The sequence below is a fragment of the Triturus cristatus genome, chromosome 7, assembly GCF_964204655.1.
Source record: "Triturus cristatus chromosome 7, aTriCri1.1, whole genome shotgun sequence".
In the NCBI taxonomy this organism is placed as follows: domain Eukaryota; kingdom Metazoa; phylum Chordata; class Amphibia; order Caudata; family Salamandridae; genus Triturus; species Triturus cristatus.
In genome coordinates, this window is record NC_140590.1 from 1,850,913,019 (window position 1) to 1,850,931,078 (window position 18,060).

The 18,060-nt window shown below is 49.3% G+C and overlaps 1 protein-coding gene across 1 annotated transcript in view; it reads right to left on the bottom strand.

Moving 5' to 3' along the window:
* LOC146813443 (ovostatin-like) overlaps positions 1-18,060 on the bottom strand; it is a 365,994-nt gene that overhangs the window by 228,972 nt on the left and 118,962 nt on the right. Inside the window, exons 4-7 of the mRNA XM_085620205.1 lie at positions 15,299-15,351; positions 12,198-12,218; positions 7,769-7,937; positions 5,416-5,500 (exon numbers count right to left, since the gene is read on the bottom strand). Coding sequence (XP_085476331.1) covers positions 5,416-5,500; positions 7,769-7,937; positions 12,198-12,218; positions 15,299-15,351 — 328 coding nt within the window. The remainder of the gene's footprint in view (positions 1-5,415; positions 5,501-7,768; positions 7,938-12,197; positions 12,219-15,298; positions 15,352-18,060) is intronic.

The following is an 18,060-nucleotide window of genomic DNA, read 5'->3' on the forward strand; positions in this document are numbered from 1 at the left end:
AGAACAGAAGACAGGTTTTTACAGAAGCTATGCAGGGGGGTACCTTTGATAATACCTCCTCCCACCACCAGAGTAAATTTGGAAAAACAAAAACTCACAATTAGGAAGACCGCTTTGAGAAAACTCCCGGTGTAGGCCTATGGACTACCCACAGTTATTGTCGAGTATACGTAGGCACAGCTCAATCCCACCGCTGAACACCAATTATGTTAGAAAAACACACTCCCACACCGGAAGGGTGGTGGTGTTCTCCCAGACACACTGTGGTAGCTTGGCTCGAGCGGGAAGGAAGGCACCGTGTTAAGCATACGTCATACCCACACAATAACCATGCGTGCATCCGTTCCAAAAACGACACTACACCTTAAAAATTATACTGAAAATATATCTCTTTATCTTCTTTTCTCTTAGTTGCTGATTAAATAAATAATAATACAATCACAGTACACAAGGCTTTTCCTGTGGAAGGGTACGTCAAATAAATGATACTTCAACGATTCAATAAATAAGGTAGGTCATAAAGAATCAAGGCACAAATATAAGTGCATTACGTAACAGGCAATTAAATATTATGAGGCAATAAATACTGCGAGACAATAAATATTGTGCGACAATAAATACTGTGAAACAATAAATACTGTGAGGCAATAAATAGGATGAATACAATAAATACAGTGCTCTCAATAAATAATAGAAGCCAACAGTGACACTTGAAAATCAGTTCACATTCCTGAGGTACTATGGGATGATTTGACCCAATCCCAGCTTGTAGAGATTTGGATGGCCTGAGGGGTATACTCCCTGGCTTGGACAAGGCTGAGGCCTAAACTGAGGTAGATCAAGGGGGAATCTAGAGATCTGGCTCTCCCACACTACACAACCCCTCTGTATTAGTCTCAGCTCACCCCTGGCACAATCAAGCTGGTTCCAGCACCTCTCTAGCCCCTAGGATGGTCTCTTAGGGCTCCACAGGGCCTTAGGCGCCCTCTATTCCACTTACTACCCTTTTTATGAAGCTCCGACGCCGCTGGAGTTGTGTCGACGCCGTGAGGCGGTTCTGGTTCGATGTCGGCGGCCTCGGCGCAATGACAGTTCTTGACGACGCCGGTAGGCGGTTCCGGTTCGATGTCGGCGGCCTCGGCTCGATGTCGACCTCCGGTTCGATGACGTCGGGCAGTCTTGGCTCGATGTCGACTTCGGGCGGCTCCGGTTCGATGACGTCGGCCGGCCTTGGCTCGATGTCGACTTCTGGCGGCTCCGGAGTGCGATCTCCACTCCCGACCTCCGGTGCTCCTTTCCTCAGGTTCCGGCGACTCCGGAGTGCGACCTCCACTCCCGACCTCCGGCACGATTCTCTTCAGGTTCCGGCGACTCCGGAGTGCGATCTCCACTCCCGACCTCCGGGTACGACGTCTGCTTTCCAGTCAGCGCCGCTTCTCCACCTCGGGCTCCAGGTCTCCAGGCTTCTCGACGTCGGACTTCAAGAAGTTACCAGTAACCAGGTCAGGAACTTGCTGTTCTTTACTTTTAAGGCCTGTTCCTGCTGTCCAGGTCCTTAAGATGGTTTTTCTTGCTTTCTCCCACACAGGGCTCCAGGCTGGGCTCAGTCAGTAGGGACTAGTATCAAGGGTGGGTTTATGGATCCCACTCCAGGCACAAGTTTCCACCCCTGCTGCCTCACTCCTTCCTCCTTCAGGTTTCTGCTGCTCTCCCTTCACCAGTCAGGTGCCAACTGCCAACTCCAACTGCCAACTCTGAGTTAGCTTCCCAACATTCTAAACCGCCTCCAACTGTCACAGGGTTCCAGAATGTTGCAGAAGGTTCTAGTAGGTTCCAGTGGGTTCTGATGATGTCACAGGTGGCCACCATTTTGTGTCTCAGGCCCTCAGACAGAAGTTCCAGGGGTAGGGAAAATGGCTCCCTGACCCTGCATCAACACTAAAAAGTCTGGTGGTTCCCAAAAAGGAAAAATCATAACAGGGTTTGAGGCAAAAGTGGGACAAAATAAATAATGATGAGGAGGGACCACCCAAAGGGCTGACAGGTCTAACAGTGCGGTAATCCCGCAATTTGTCACCCCAAGTGGTACGGGTATGCCCAGACGTGGGTCCTGTGCTCACTGCACCACTGGATTCATGCTATCCTGGCTGATGAGGATTGATACCCCGAAACAGGACCCAGGATGCTTGGTTCCGGTCTAGGGAGTACCTGGGCTTGCAGTTCAGGCTGGACTGTTCCCATGGGGCACAGGGTCAAGACATATGCATATGGCTGGGTTTAAACTGGAATAGCATGGGAAGGAAAATAACGATGGATTTAGGCAGAGATCTGACATGGGGTGAGTATTTGACATTGTTCAGCATTACAGCCAACAATTGTTTTTTTGCAATTTGTACCTGGACTAATTTGCCCAGGTAAATCCTGGCAAGGGTATGTGTGGAGAAAATGGTGCAGATTCCAAGTTTTGCTGCTGGGAAGAAAAACCTGCAGAACTCTTCCATAATCACCCATTCCGAGGGGGATGCTGGGAATGGAGATGTTTTGCACCAAGCAGTTATGGTATTTACCAGGTACGGAACTTCCTTCTAAATATCGAATTGGCACAAATCAAACACCAGCGTGGACAGCATGAAAATGAGTAGCGACCAGTGTGTAGCATGTTTGTGCAGGTTTAAACATGTGGGTAAACCATACGTGAAACATGCGGTTAAACCACAGAAATGAAGCAGTCGCAACACTTACGTGAATAGATACTACAGCATCTTGGCGTAAAGTCAGGGCCACACTACAACCAACAAAAGACTAATACAACCAAGGAAAGGCACCAGAACCTCGCGTGGTAATGTTGCCATCAGCATGGAGTGAAAGACTGAGGGTAAGGGAATGAGTGCCACTGGCAGGAAGGAGCCTGGGACTCATGAAAGCACCAAGAAGCTCTACTTGAGGTGTAGCTAAGAGCTGGAGTCCAGCAGGAGAGCAGCGGGAGCGGTCCTTCGATGATGGGTGGTCAGGGGCGCGTGCCCTCATGGCCCACCCAGAAGGACCCGAACTGGTTAGTGAGGCAGTTGGCAGGCTCAGTCTGAATGTGTGATCTAGCATCAAGAAGATGGGCCTCAAGGCACTCAGGGTGAATCGCTGTAATGTCGGAGTAATTTGAGCACGTAGATGGGGACCCCTGCTCAGGGGGACGATAGTTACTCTGTGGGTCCCATTCTCTCCACACGGACCCATGGAGCCTTCCCTGCACCCAGAGGGGGCTTCAGAGGGCAGGGATAGGTTCCTCCATCTCTAGCGGATGTGCCCCGGGTACCACCATGGCCAATTGGCCAATGAAGGCTCATGACAAGGTGGGCAGCAGGCCTCTTTCCAATAACAGGAGGGATGGTGGGAGGGAGATGCACTGTTAACCCCTGGTGGAGAACAATCCTGCCTTGGTGAGACAAGGGAGGTTCAGTGGAGGCAGCTGCCGGTGCTCTTCAGTGCCTGCGGAGTGACCCACCGCCATGGTTACCCAGAAGCCTCGAGGGCCCGCGGGCATCGGACTGATGCTTGGGGTATTGTATGTGGGGTGCCCTGTGCTGCAGGGTGCATCTGGGTACCGACAATGTCTGAGACTGCTCCTAGCCAACATGCAAGGAATGTCAGTGAGGTTTATTCACACCCTAGGTTTACAGTCTACCTCCTAGTAGGCCTCTGTCAGCAGGGAGGTAGAACCGAAGCGGATTTGTGACCACCCTGACTAAAGTGCATTTTAAGGCACCAGCCCTGTCTCTTCCCCCCAAACCCTAAGCGCCCTCCTCATGTGGGCCACCCTTACTCTACTGGGATGCATAACAGATGCAAGGAAGGAGGAGTGTGGGGGCAGGGCGGTGCAGCTGTAACATTTACAGCAAAGGAACCTGCAAGAAGCTCCCCAGCGAAGGCGCCCCCTGCAGGCTGGCCCCTAGGCATGCGCCTACAATACTAGAGTTACTCGGGGTCTCGGCATTCGGTCCAGTGCTCCAAAATACATCTTTTGGGCTATTCCGATGACACTGAGTGGGGCAGCTGCTGTCACCAGAGCTAGACTTCGGAAGATGGTTGAAGGGGGTCACATGTGCCCTGCACCAGGGTGGGCTGAGCAGGTGAGTTGTGGCATTGCTTTGAAGCTGCCACAGCAACGAGGCGAAGGAAGGTTCTTAACTTGATTTAGAGTTCAGAGGTAACTGGAAATCAGGCACCTTCTGTGGACAAGTCTTACCGAGGATGGTTTTAAATGCCCTCAAAGCACTACCCTGCTTTTTATTTTGGAATGGACTCGATAGATTGCCAATTAATTTGTAATGTTCCTGCATTTAGGTTTGTGGACTTCTTTCCTTTGCACATTGTCTTCCTGCCACGACACCAAGCGTCTGCGTCCTCACTCGTCATGCTGCTTGTAACTTATGTCTTCTTTCTACAATTGTAAGGGTTTATAATTACCCTCACAATAAAGAGGTGGACTACTCTGGGTGCACTCCCTCCACAAGGCCACCCCTCGAGCAGAGGGGGTTCAGCTCGTGGCCTCTGCTTCTTGCATGGACTTTCTTCATAATATGAACATTTTCAGCCCCTGAGGGAGAGCAGTACAGGAGAGAGCGGAGCTGGCAGAGAGGAACATTTAAAGTCCTCTGCACAAGGAGGCGGCGGAGGTTGGGAACAGACTGACATGGTGACCGAAGTTAGTAAGGTGTCCAGTCTTACAATAGGGGCTATAGGATCGTCTCCCCTCCTCCCCATACAACCCTTCATTTTACCTGCTTACACAAGCAGCCATGCTCTACTGTCCAAAGATCTGACAGTGGGCTTTAAAGGGAACCACATTTGGACATTCTGCCCCCCCTCAACTTCCAGTATCTCGTATCCGTGTGCCAGCTCCCCCGGGGACAGTCCTGTCCAGCTTGCCGGAGTCCACCACCCTCTGCTGCCTTCGGTTTGTACCTTTACTGCTCGTTTCCTGCCTTGTTTTCTGTTCACTTCTGACCTTTATTTTGCCTCTTTCTGCTCATGTCTTCCCTCTTACTGCCGTGTCCCTCCTCCCTCCACCCCGCAGTCCTTCAAAGACACTGATAACTCAAGACCCAGCTCTAGGGAGATGTTGCATCCACAGCGCCCAGATACTCCTAGGGGTAACAGTGCTGCGCTATATAAATGCTGATGGTTTGAATGTCAGAAGAAGCAGATTCCTTGCTCAACCAGCGCTAACATTGACATGCACCAAATGTTGGTCAGTGTGTGGTCGGTTGAGGCCCATGGTGGTGGCCAGTGAGATCGCATACATCTTTTAATCAGTGGATTTATAGGAGCCCAACCTGGCCCGGGATCAGTTCTGGTCGGTTCAAGGTTTTACTTATGGGTTTCCACCATGTTGGAGCCATTGTCCGATACTGTACGTACCTTCCAGAGACCCTCAGAGGTAAACTTTCAGCGATGAAGGACGCGGATTGTGGGGCCTCCATTTTAACAGAGAATTTGGGTAGAACTAAGGAAAAAAAATTAAACAGACACACATTACCAACATATACATTGACGTGCCAAGCTGTAAAATGTAGCAACAAAACTTGCAGTCCCGAGAGCGATGTCCACTTTACCCAGCAACCACAGATTGCCCAACCCCTCTCCCTCACTACACCCAGCCAATCTCTGCAGAAAAGTGGGGCTCTATTCCTATATTGGTTTGCGCCACTCCTACCACGATGCACTATCACCAGTGATAAAACGAACCCCCCCCCCTTGTTCTCAAGGAAGTCCCTCGATGGACCCATGCAGCCCCCACACTTTGCTCACCCCCCCCCCCCAGCCTGCACCAATGCGTGCCATATGGTTTCCAAACCCCCAGCATTTCAAGGAAACTCAAATGTTCTGCCAAAAAGTGTGACCTGGATATTGACTGTCATGTAATATTATCCAAGCGAACATGCAAACTCAGCTGTGCTGAAAACCTACAAACATGCCACTTTGGGAAACCCATGCAAACTGTACACGATAGCCCGTTACCAATGCCCAGAAACAAAGAAAGCGAGAGGAGAACGCCTTGCAGATGGGTGACTCAGACTTTTCACGACACCTACCTAGTCTTTCACTTCAAAGAACTCGTTGAAATGACACTTCTGGTACTCACTCCAAAAGACCAGTAGACACGATGCTTACCATACTCTCACTTGGGAGGACTCGTAAATGTGACACTAACTGAACCATTTCACCTCTGAGGACTTGTAGACCTTACACTTGTTGTACCCTTTCACTTAGGAGTTCTCGTAGATATGAGCCATTGTACTCATTCACTTCCAAGGACTTGCAGGTGCGACACATACTATACTCACATTTCTAAGGACCTGTAGAATGGACTCTTACCCTACCCTCTCAATTCCAAGGATTCACAGATGTGAATCTTACCCTACTCTCTCACTTCAAAGGATTCATAGATGTAACTCTTACTGTACTCTCTCAATTCCAAGGATTCACAGATGTGACTCTTACCGTACTCTCACTTCAAAGGATTCACAGATGTGACTCTTACCGTACTCTCACTTCAAAGGATTCATAGATGTGACTCTTACCGTACTCTCACTTCAAAGGATACACAGATGTGACTCTTACTGTACTCTCTTCAAAGGATTCATAGATGTGACTCTTACTGTACTCTCTCAATTCCAAGGATTCACAGATGTGAATCTTACCCTACTGTCTCAATTCCAAGGATTCATAGATGTGACTCTTACCCTACTCTCTCAATTCCAAGGATTCCTAGATGTGACTCTTACCGTACTCTCACTTCAAAGGATTCATAAATGTGACTCTTACCGTACTCTCACTTCAAAGGATTCATAGATGTAACTCTTACCGTACTCTCACTTCAAAGGATTCACAGATGTGACTCTTACCCTACTCTCTCCATTCCAAGGATTCATTCTCACTTCAAAGGATTCATAGATGTAACTCTTACCGTACTCTCACTTCAAAGTATTCATAGATGTGACTCTTACCGTACTCTCAATTCAAAGGATTCACAGATGTAACCCTTACCGTACTCTCACTTCAAAGGATTCATAGATGTGACTCTTACCGTACTCTCACTTCCAAGGATTCACAGATGTGACTCTTACCCTATTCTCCCAATTCCAAGGATTCATAGATGTGACTCTTACTGTACTCTCGCTTCAAAGGATTCACAGATGTGACTCTTACCGTACTCTCACTTCAAAGGATTCATAGATGTAACTCTTACCGTACTTTTACTTGAAAGGTTTCACAGATGTCACTCTTACCGTACTCTCTCAATTCCAAGGATTCATAGATGTGACTCTTACCGTGCTCTCACTTCAAAGGATTCACAGATGTGACTCTTACCATACTCTCACTTCAAAGGATTCACAGAAGTGAATCTTACCGTACTCTCACTTCAAAGGATGTGTAGACATGACTCTCCATATTCTTTCACTTCAAAGGATGCGTAGACGGGACTCTTAACACACTGTCACTTCGAAGGACGCGTAGACGGGACTCTTACCACACTGTCACTTCGAAGGACGCGTAGACGGGACTCTTACCACACTGTCACTTCGAAGGACGCGTAGACGGGACTCTTACCACACTGTCACTTCGAAGGACGCGTAGACGGGACTCTTACCACACTGTCACGTCGAAGGATGTGTAGACGGGACTCTTACCACACTGTCACTTCAAAGGACGCGTAGACGTGACTCTTACCACACTGTCACTTCAAAGGATGTGTAGACGGGACTCTTACCATATTCTTTGACTTCGAAGGATGAGTATGTGGATTTCCCGGACACAGTATCAGCCTGGATCCGGTAATACCCAAGCTGAGGTTCATCAATCATCTTGTATTCGAAGGAGGCGTAGCTGTTCTTAGTCTCCACATTACGCTGCTGCATGAGACGGTTCCCGGAGGGGTCCTATAGACACGAGGGAAAGGATGAGAAAGGGGTTACACTAGGTCAGAGGTGAAAGGAGAATATAGAATAGCACATAAATGAGAGTTACTCAAATGATAATAAAACATTTGAGGAAGGAGCGCTGGAACTACAGAAAAGAACCAATGACAACTAGTAGTCAGACACTGGAGACCAGATTCGCAAGGTCACACGCAAGTTCAATTTACTCCTGCTACAGCCTGTCAGATCTGCAAACCGGTCTTACACCTGGAAAAGGTTCTGCTGACATGAAGCTTTTAGGCTAGTAAATCTTTGGTGGGCAGGGGATGGGTGTTGTGGCAGGAGGGCCGCAGAAAGCTTGATAACACCACAGGACACAGTATTCCCAGGGATGGAATGATCTACAGAGATTCGAGAATGTGAACAAACAAGTCAGAGGTTCACTCCGGGCATGGGTGGGAGTGAGCGCCTTTGCAGGGCGGGGATGGGTTCGGATTCCGCAAATGTTAGCGAGGAAGAGGGAAAAAAAGTATTAAGGAGTGTACCTTCCTCTTGGAGAACAAATAAGTTAGTAAACCAGAACCCACTTGCTCAGGTGGATTTGTTCTAGTGGAAAATCGAATCACAGAAGACTTTCGGTAGTTGGCGGGCGGGGCAAAGTGGTTCCAGCTGTAAAAGGGATATTGGAGTTTTCCTTGTGCACTGGGTTTGGGAGCCTTATAGCTGACCCTGTTTCAAGAACCCTCACTGCTGTGACAGTTTGTTCTGCATAAGCCTAGCATCATGGACATTCATGAAGCAGGACAGGTTCATGTAGGGAACCAGTGGGGCACTGGTGCGTCACAAATGTTTCAAAGTTTCTATGGGGCAGTGGGGGTGAACCCCAACCCCCAGGGACAAAGTAAGACTTGTCTGACAGTACTAAAGTATAGAAACAGTTCGTTGGTGCCCATAGAAGCCTATCGATTTATGGGGAAGTTGTGATTTAAAATGCCCTATTTTAAACATTTTATTTCAGAATTGAAAATTTGAAGGCGAACCCAATTTCCCCTAGAGAGTCAGGCTTCCTGGTGCAGTGTGGAGGAGGCAGGTAGGCCCCACCATTTTCAACGTTCACTAGCTGCAAGTGTCCCTGGCTTATGAAAGATGGACCTTGTCATGATCGCCGGGTATCTGAGACCATATCACAAAGAGTGCCCTGGTGGGCAGCATATATGTGCCGCACTCCATGTAACCCGGGGTCAAGGACTCATGCAAATCGGTACACTTTGCGTTTGTGCACGTGCCATGATATAACATAACGTGCATTTGTAAGTGTGCATTCACCCAGAAGGGTATCTTGGTGCTGAATAACAGATGTTTGTTACCCAACTTGATGGTACTCATTTCATTGACTTGAGAAGGATCACAGGCAGAGTGGACCTGCCAGGACTTGATCCTGTGACCATGATGTCAAACACAGACCCCTACAGTGGATGCATTAGCCCAGTAAGGCACCAGATGAGTGCAGATGCAAAGAACCTGTCAAGAGGTGGGTACTAGTGTGCCAAATAGGTGGTGGGCAGTCAGTGCACAGCACGCTAGTGAGCTCTTTGGGAGGGAGAGGACACAGTGGATGCCAGGGACACCCCTGTAATTTCCCTAGGAGGGAGGAGTATGGTAATGCACTGTACCCAACAGTAGGGGGCGCCTTTTCCTCTCTCTTCCAATTGAGCCTAGTCCGTCTCTAGTAAAAGGTGCACCTGCCTTTCATAACCGCTCTCCGAAGCGAATGCACGAACTGCCAGAGTTCAACCCTACGCTTAGGGCAGTGCATTTCTTTTTTGGTAATGAAGTGCACGGTCCTAGTCTTCGCCAGGAACACCCAATTAAGTAATTCAGGTCCTCATATGGGTCTTTATCATTAACAAGAATATAAATTTTTGAACGGGTGTTCACACCAGTTCTCATTTTTTTAAGACTAGACTGCAGTCAAATGAGTACAAAGTATGCCATTATGTTATTTAATACGGTGTTTAGGTCTAGCGTAGGCAGCGCTTGCTCGGTCTTGGAGATATGCCGTATTCAGTATATGGGCATTAAGCTCTGCCCATCTTTACAATTGGCTCCTCTTCTTGTCCTTTGTAAAGGATGGGTTTGGATTCGTCAATAGGCCTAGTAGTGGCGTAACGAAACTTGAGGGAGCCCATCTGCAAAGTGCATGAAAGGGGCCCCCTCCGACCACACTCAGGAGCTCTGCTGACAGGGTACTGGGCTGGGGCTACCGCGGGGGCTACTGCGGGGGCCTGTGTTATACCCCTTCTCCTTAGTACCTTCCTCTCCTGTTACCTCCTATAAGGACAGCCCCTCTTAGATGTGTCCTTACTCTGTAGCTTTCATTAGCCGTTTGAGAGAACCATTTGCTTAATGTACATAGCACATATGGGACACCAGTTTTAGCAATGGCCGCCGCTTCTGGTTTCTATTTGCAGCACGCCATGTGCGCTTTCACAATGGCTACCCAGATTCATTTTTGTTACCAATGGCTGTGGTGTTTGATATTTTCACAAAGCGTGGCTCGCCTGAATTCCACCTTTGCGGACACAATAACCAAGTAGGAGCACGCGGTAGCAGTGCGAGGCGGCGACAGCAGTTGCGCAAGGACATGGAGGGCACACTGGGCGGCTCTGGACGCTGGATCTTCTCCAAGCCATCCCTGCAGGGCAGGTGCAGCTCTTGGGAAGCTTCAGGCTGCTCACAAGGTGAGTGCCACTCTCGCTGGCGTCTTTTGTACTGTACCATCACAGACTGACAGGACGCTTCAAACCTCCCGTTAGAAACCAGTCAATGAGGGTCTCCTGAACCTGCACAGCTGTGGTTTAGGAAAGACCTGTACATAGTTTGTGTGAAGAGGGAAATGAGCATGTTGCCTCACTGCAGACTTGAATTAACATGTTTATTGTCGAACTCCATGAGAGCGCATGTTCTAGCAGGCAGTCTCCCCTCCTCCCGCGTCCTTACTTGCAGCCGCCTCCTACACCGAGGCTGCTTCAACCCGCCCACTGCCCCCATCAGAGCACTTCAAAGGCTTGCATCTTCCAAAGGCGTCAAATAAATATTTAATTGAAGTTACTGACAAGAATGAGACAAGAGCGTGTGCGTGTATATGTGCGGGTGAACGCCTCCATGCATGTGTGTCTGAGTGTGCACATGTGCGTAGTGTATGTAGGAGTGCCTGCATATGTGTGCCTGCATATGTGTGCTTGTATATGTGTGTAAATGTAGATCCTCTTGGTAATGCTGCATGTGCAGGCTTGCTTATGTGCACGTCTGTGCGCGTGTCTGTATGTGCTCGTCGGTGCATGCATGTGTGCATGAGTGCGTGTACGTATGCTTGTGTGGTTGCAGCGATCTGTGTATACGGCTGCAGGTGGCTGGGTTTCCAAAGGTGTGCCTGGTCTGTGTATGCATGTTTCTTTGCATCTGTGCTTCCACGTTTGTGTGTCTGTGCATCTATGTTCATTTTGAAGGTTTTTCTTTTTATTGTTCATAAAAGGCCGAGGGGGTGGGTGAGAGCGCTTTACTAAGAACAACATCTGCGACAACTACTGGGTGGGGAAGGATTAACCTCATTAGTGCCAGTTTAGTACCGGACCTCAACAATCCGCAACTGTACGGTGGCAGATTCAACTGGAGAGACCATGCCAGTGCCCGGCACCGCGGGTCAGGCTTTTTTGCTTTCCTTTGAGCTCCGATGCGTTTGTTGTTATCGGAGATTATGGATTATGTGTCATGTTTGTGAAATACAGAGTCCTGTTTGAAATGATCTGGCTTCATGAGCACATCATTCCATTGTTGTTACTTTTTTTCCAGCCAGCATATTACTCTCGTCTCCGCTCCCTCATAACCTGTTCCCCATGGTCTGGTGCTCCAGCGCCTCAGGGTCATACGAATGGCAATAGCGCTATGCAAATATCATCACTCCACTGCATACAGAAGACAGTAAAAAACATTGTCATTTCAACAGCAAGAGCTCCAGTCTTCACAAATGCGAGGCCTATTGCATTGCAAATGCTTGTTTGATTACACCGTGAATTAACGAATGAACCATATCCAGGCACATATACGCAGGGATAGAGGCGCTCGTGCCCAGAGCCCCCTATCCACACTCTAGACCCCCAAGTGAAGGCCTCACTGCAGGAGGTGGTTTCACAGCCTCAACGTGGGCACCCCACCATCACAGACCATCACGCTGGAGGTGTTCACACCAACAATACAAGTGAGGGAAGAATAAAAACTTACACGCAATTCCACCATGGAGAACTGGAAGAGAAAAGAGAAACATTCAGTTTAGCAACCCATGAAGGAGGCATACCTAAAAAAGACAGGATTGCTGAAAAATGAGAGACCTCATTCAAGAGGCAAACAACGGTCACTCTATTAAGCGTCATATAAGAGTCACCAGCTTTTAAATATGGTTTAGCAGTAGTCATTTTTATACCAAGTACTGATGAAGGTCAAAGGGAGATGGATGCCCCACTCCTAACCAGAACTCCCTGGCCCCAAACACCCCTGGCCCCAAACACCCCTAACCAGAACTCCCTGGCCCCTAACCAGAACTCCCAGGCCCCAAACACCCCAGGCCCCAAACACCCCCTCGCTTAAACACACTCTTACTCACAAGCATGCACACAACATGCATTTAAAAAAGATTCATTCGTTCATGTCCGTAATAATGATTAATAAAATATTATTCACCATTAGTGGAATAAAAACTTTACGGAAACAAGGAAAGTGGTGCCGCAACAGACATCCAGAAGGACGAGGTGCCCTTATATTCCTGGCACTGATTTTGCCACTGAGAGGCCAGGGGTCGCAAAGGCAGTGCCAGAGGCCGCAAGGGGCAAGCCAAGGGGGGTGGGGGGTCGCAGCTGCAACCTCTAAATGACACCGATGGGTGAATTGCTTAGAACATTTTGCTGCAGAAGGTCCTGGGTAGGGTTAGGGGATGACCATACTGAGGAGGGTGCGATGGGATCTCCATGAGAGATCTTACAAAGGATGGATGTGGGGTCTTGTCTTCATAGGCGGGGGCTTTGAGGGCAGGTTCTTGGTAGGGCTATGAGAGGAGGCGCAACGGATCTCCATGAGAGATCTTACAAAGGATGGATGTGGGGTCTTGTCTTCATAGGCGGGGGCTTTGAGGACAGGTCCTTGGTAGGCCTATGAGAGGAGCACAACGGATCTCCATGAGAGATCTTACAAAGGATGGATGTGGGGTCTTGTCTTCATAGGCGGGGGCTTGGAGGGCAGGTCCTTGGTAGGGCTATGAGAGGAGGCACAACGGATCTCCATGAGAGATCTCACAAAGGATGGATGTGGGGTCTTGTCTTCATAGGCGGGGGCTTTGAGGGCAGGTCCTTGGTAGGGCTATGAGAGGAACGCAACGGATCTCCATGAGAGATCTTACAAAGGATGGATGTGGGGTCTTGTCTTCATAGGCGGGGGGTTTGAGGGCAGGTCCTTGGTAGGGCTATGAGAGGAGGCACAACGGATCTCCGTGAGAGATCTTACGATGTAGGAGCATGGGATCTCGTCTCCATAGGCGGGGGCTTTGAGGGCAGGTCCTTGGTAGTGCTATGAGAGGAGGCGCAACGGATCTCCATGAGAGATCTTACAATGTAGGAGCGTGGGATCTCGTCTCCATAGGCGGGGGCTTTGAGGGCAGGTCCTTGGTAGGGCTATGAGAGGAGGCGCAACGGATCTCCATGAGAGATCTTACAATGTAGGAGCGTGGGGTCTTGTCTTCATAGGCGGGGGCTTTGAGGGCAGGTCCTTGGTAGGGCTATGAGAGGAGCGCAACGGATCTCCATGAGAGATCTTACAATGTAGGAGCGTGGGATCTCCATAGGCAGTGGTCTGGAGGGAATCAAAGATGTTGGGGAGCTCAGCGTGTAATAGGAGGCCACATCCTGTCCACCCAGGGGTGGAGCGAGGGCATATTATAGAGAGTGCCAGGTGCATGGTGATGTGCTGTACCTTCCTGGTGAAGCAGTGATTCAGGTCATTGCACCGGTGGTCTGTGTGGGACCAGCCGGACAGGAGGCCCCAGGCTGCTCCGCATTTACTTCGTTGAGGACCGGATGAGCGCAATAGACCAAGTCACGAGCCATGCGCCTCAGTCTTCAAGATGAATAGACTGTTGTCCAGTTGGGAAGTAAATCACATTAAATATTTCACTAAACATTTGTTATGTCCCGTTGATTTTTCAAGCACCCAAGTGGCAGGTGAGAAGAGACACTGGACATGAACCTGCCAGGTGTGCAGGCTCCAAAGGGAGCCTTTTGGGCAACTGTGCAATCGTTTCAAAAAGGCATCCTGCCCAACGGATTATTAGAAGTGATTACATTAAGTCTTCCATTACTTTTCTCACAAGGATAGGGTAGGGTGGCATCAGCCATCACGGGCCAACGAGGTGATTGCTGTACCCCAAAATATAAGCACAAACAGCTAAACACGTCCACTGACCCTGCAAGAGAGCACCAGTATTCAGGAGTGAGACCACACAAGTGTCCAAGGAGACACGTGGGTGGCTCCAAAATGGAGGCTGTCTGGCCTTCTGCTCTGAATGCCTCTCACCCGACTGTTTACACAGAGACCATCGTTAGAGGCTCTTTTCTGGGTACCGAACCGCAGTCGTAAGTGACAGTGGTTCTTGGCATCCTGACTGCTGTGGCTGCAGCTCAAGATGTGCTTTCCCTCGCTTTGAACTCTGCTTTCCCTCACTTTGAACTCTGCTCCTGAAATGGAGCCATCTTTTCCAAGTCTCTGGTACCTGCCACCCCCCAAGAGACATCCACAGGGGATGCTGAATCTTGCTTTCATTTCCCAGTCTGAGCAGAAAGGTTCTCACATTCCCAAATTACATCTCACTCCACTCCCCCATTACTCCTCACCAGGGGTGTCCAAGATAAAGGTACTTACAATAACATAACGTGTATTTGTAAAGAGCACGTTCACTCAAGGGTATCTGGGCGCGCAAGAGGGGTTTGTTACCCAACTCAACGGTACTCATTTGATCGACCTCAGAAGAATGATAGGCTGAGTGGAGCTGCTGGGATTTGAACCTGTGACCATGAAGTTGAACATACCCCCGACCATGAAGTTGAACATACCCCCCCCCTCCGGTGGACGCATTGCTCCACTCAGCCACCAGTCTAGGCTAGCTCACATACAAGGGCTCTAAACCGAACTAATTTACACAGGCAGTAGTTATCCTGAAAATCTGGCATTGATCCAGCCCTTCTAGACCCATCATGGACACTCCTGCTCTACACAAGTAGTATCAACCCAACAACGGGAATAAAACCCCCCTTGGCTTAGGCGGGGGATCTCAGACTCACCGTTTCTTGAATTGGAAACAAAGTGCCGTTCAAACAAATGATACGAAATTTCACTGTGGAGAGAAAAGAGAAAAAGGTTTGAAGGGAAGTCACCAGGATAGCGCCTAGAACAACTGCACCGCACTGCACATATTTACGATACAAAGCTAGGACCAGTGTCACTGGACAGAACATTCCCAAAAAAGGGTCACCACTCCCTGGTGGACGGACCCACAGTAAACCGAATGAACAGGCTTCACCTGTGAGGAATCTGCATCTGAGTCGATGGAACAAACAACCAATGAGTGTGAGAAGTTGGCCTGATGTATGATGTCACTAGTTCTAGTGTACACCTTATATCAGTCCAAATACCCTTATGGTGATTGTTTGTTAAGTCAACCTTATAGACCAGCTATCCTAGTGGTAGCATGGACAAGAGCAGTCTTAGGCTAAACTCTGAATGGCATGTGAAGCCAGCTGTGATACCATATATAATCCCTTGAATACCAAATGAAAGGACACCACAACAGATATATATATAAAATAAAGTGTATTTATTCTAAACAAACCCTCAGCACTCTTTATGAGATTAGAGGTAAGTACAACACAGTCTTATTTATGCATACATTAAGTCACACAGGTAAGTAATACAGTTAGGCCCTAGGGGCCACGCAAACCATATACTAAGTAAGTGGTATAAGGACCACTGTCACGGAAATAGGATAGGCCTAGGCCTAGGGAATCGCTGGGGCTACACTATACTACCAAAGGTTAGGAAGTGGGAGGCCCACTGGATTCAGATGCAGAGTGGAAACACTCACGCGTAATGCGTAAAAGTCACTAGCAATAGTACAGTTTAGAAATAGATAGATTTAGGACACTTCCGGAGTAGCTAGGAAGTCGAGACTTGAAAACTAGACACTAGGATAGTCACTATCCTGATGAGCCCCGGAGTACCCAAGTTACCTAGCCCACAGGCTGCGGGTGCATAGGGGTGAAGTTGCGTCGGGTTTCGTCGTCGACTCCTATGGATGCCTGAAGAAAGATGCTGACAGGCAGTCAGTGAAGAGTGTCCGGTGGATCTCAAGGCTGGGATCAAGAAGAGAGGAGACCTGCAAGCAGAAGGGACAGAGTCAAGGTCACTAGCCAGTGACCACGTGGAACCAGGAAGGAACCAGGCGATGTCGTGAAGATTGCAGGTGAAGGTGAAGCTTGTCGCTGCAGCCACGAGGACCAGGAAGCGTCGAGGACGACCAGGACCAGGAGGCGAGCTGTCCCACGAAGGCTCTTGCTGTCGGCGGCGTCGAAGTTGGACTAGGATTCACCAAGCCTTGGCAAGCGGAACCCACGCAGAATGAAGGACTTGCTTCTGGTGCAGATCAGGAAGGTCTGGGGTGCTTCTCTTTTTCAAAGAAGCAGGAGCCAGTCTGGAGGAGCCAAACCAGCGGTGAAGATTACAGGATGCGTCGTCACAAAGGCCACTAGCCAGCGGGCAAGCAACCGGACAGACGCGGCAAGCAGGAAAATGCTGAAGGGCCCCACGCAGGACTCGTGGAGTGTGGGGGGCTGATCTTCGGTGCAGATGGTGCTTGGGGTTGGGGCTTCTCAATCCCCGGTGCACAACTTCGAGGGTGCCTCAGAAGCTGCGCTTGAAGATACTAGCCACTTTTCCCAGGTAGCCGGTCCCACGTCGCTCGTCACCTCCACGGATCTCAGCTCTGCTGTGGATGTGGATCAGGGTCGGAGAAGTCTGGAAGTCAAGGCTCTGGTCGGGCTCTGCAGTCGGTTCCTCGTAGAACTTGGGCAAAGCAAAGGGTAGTCTCTTGATGGTGCCTGTTTGCACAGGGTAGCCACTCCTTGGCCACAAGGGAGATTCTTCAGTCTTCTTCTTTCGTCGAATGTCGAAGGTCCAGAGTTTCTGTTCAAGTTGCAGGTTCAGGATAATCTAAAGTCTTGAGGCCCAACTCCCACTCTTATACTAATCTGGGGGGCTGGGATACCTGCTAGGTCACGCCTTATGGGTGGGACCTGGGAGGGGGTGGTTACACCCACTTCCCTTTGTCCAGTTTCGCGCCAGAGCTGGGGCTGGAGTGCCCCAGCGCCGGTTTGAACTGGACTGTGCAAGGAACACCTTGTGTGCCCCAGGCATGTCTCATTCCTTTCAGCCCACCCTGCCCCAATACACTAAAGGCTGTCTGGGGAGGTGCTAGCACCTCCCCAAGCAGGAAACCTATTGTCCAGGCCTCCCTGGCTGGGATCACTCTCAGCAGCAGGAGGTCAGACTTGTGTCGTGGCAGCAGCATCCATTTTGTGATGCTGAGGCTTTGGTCAGAGGCTAACAGTGAAGTATGATCTTAACATGTCTTTCCCTCTAGAAGGGGGGAATAATATCCTCATGTCCAGAAATGGTATGGGGGTATTATTCCACAGTGTTAGACACCTTACACGACATGTTTCGATAAAGCCAAACCATAGTTACCATAACCGTTTAAGATTATAAGGCACTTTAAGAGTATATGGTAGGCTATATCATAGAACAGCTATAAGGACATGGTTCCGCAAGCTGCAGACAGGTTCAGCTCATGCTAGAGCACCATCTCACATGTTACCAAGCACTCTGCCTCCAGGATTGTTAAGGCCTGCCATAGGAGTGACTGATAGGTACACATGTGTCTATATGTAAACTAGGTATAGGAATACTACACCTAAGCAAGGGGTGATTACACGACCTTGCCCCAGCTGAGTGATCAGCCAGTTGTGTCAAAATGGAAGGCCAGGCCAGG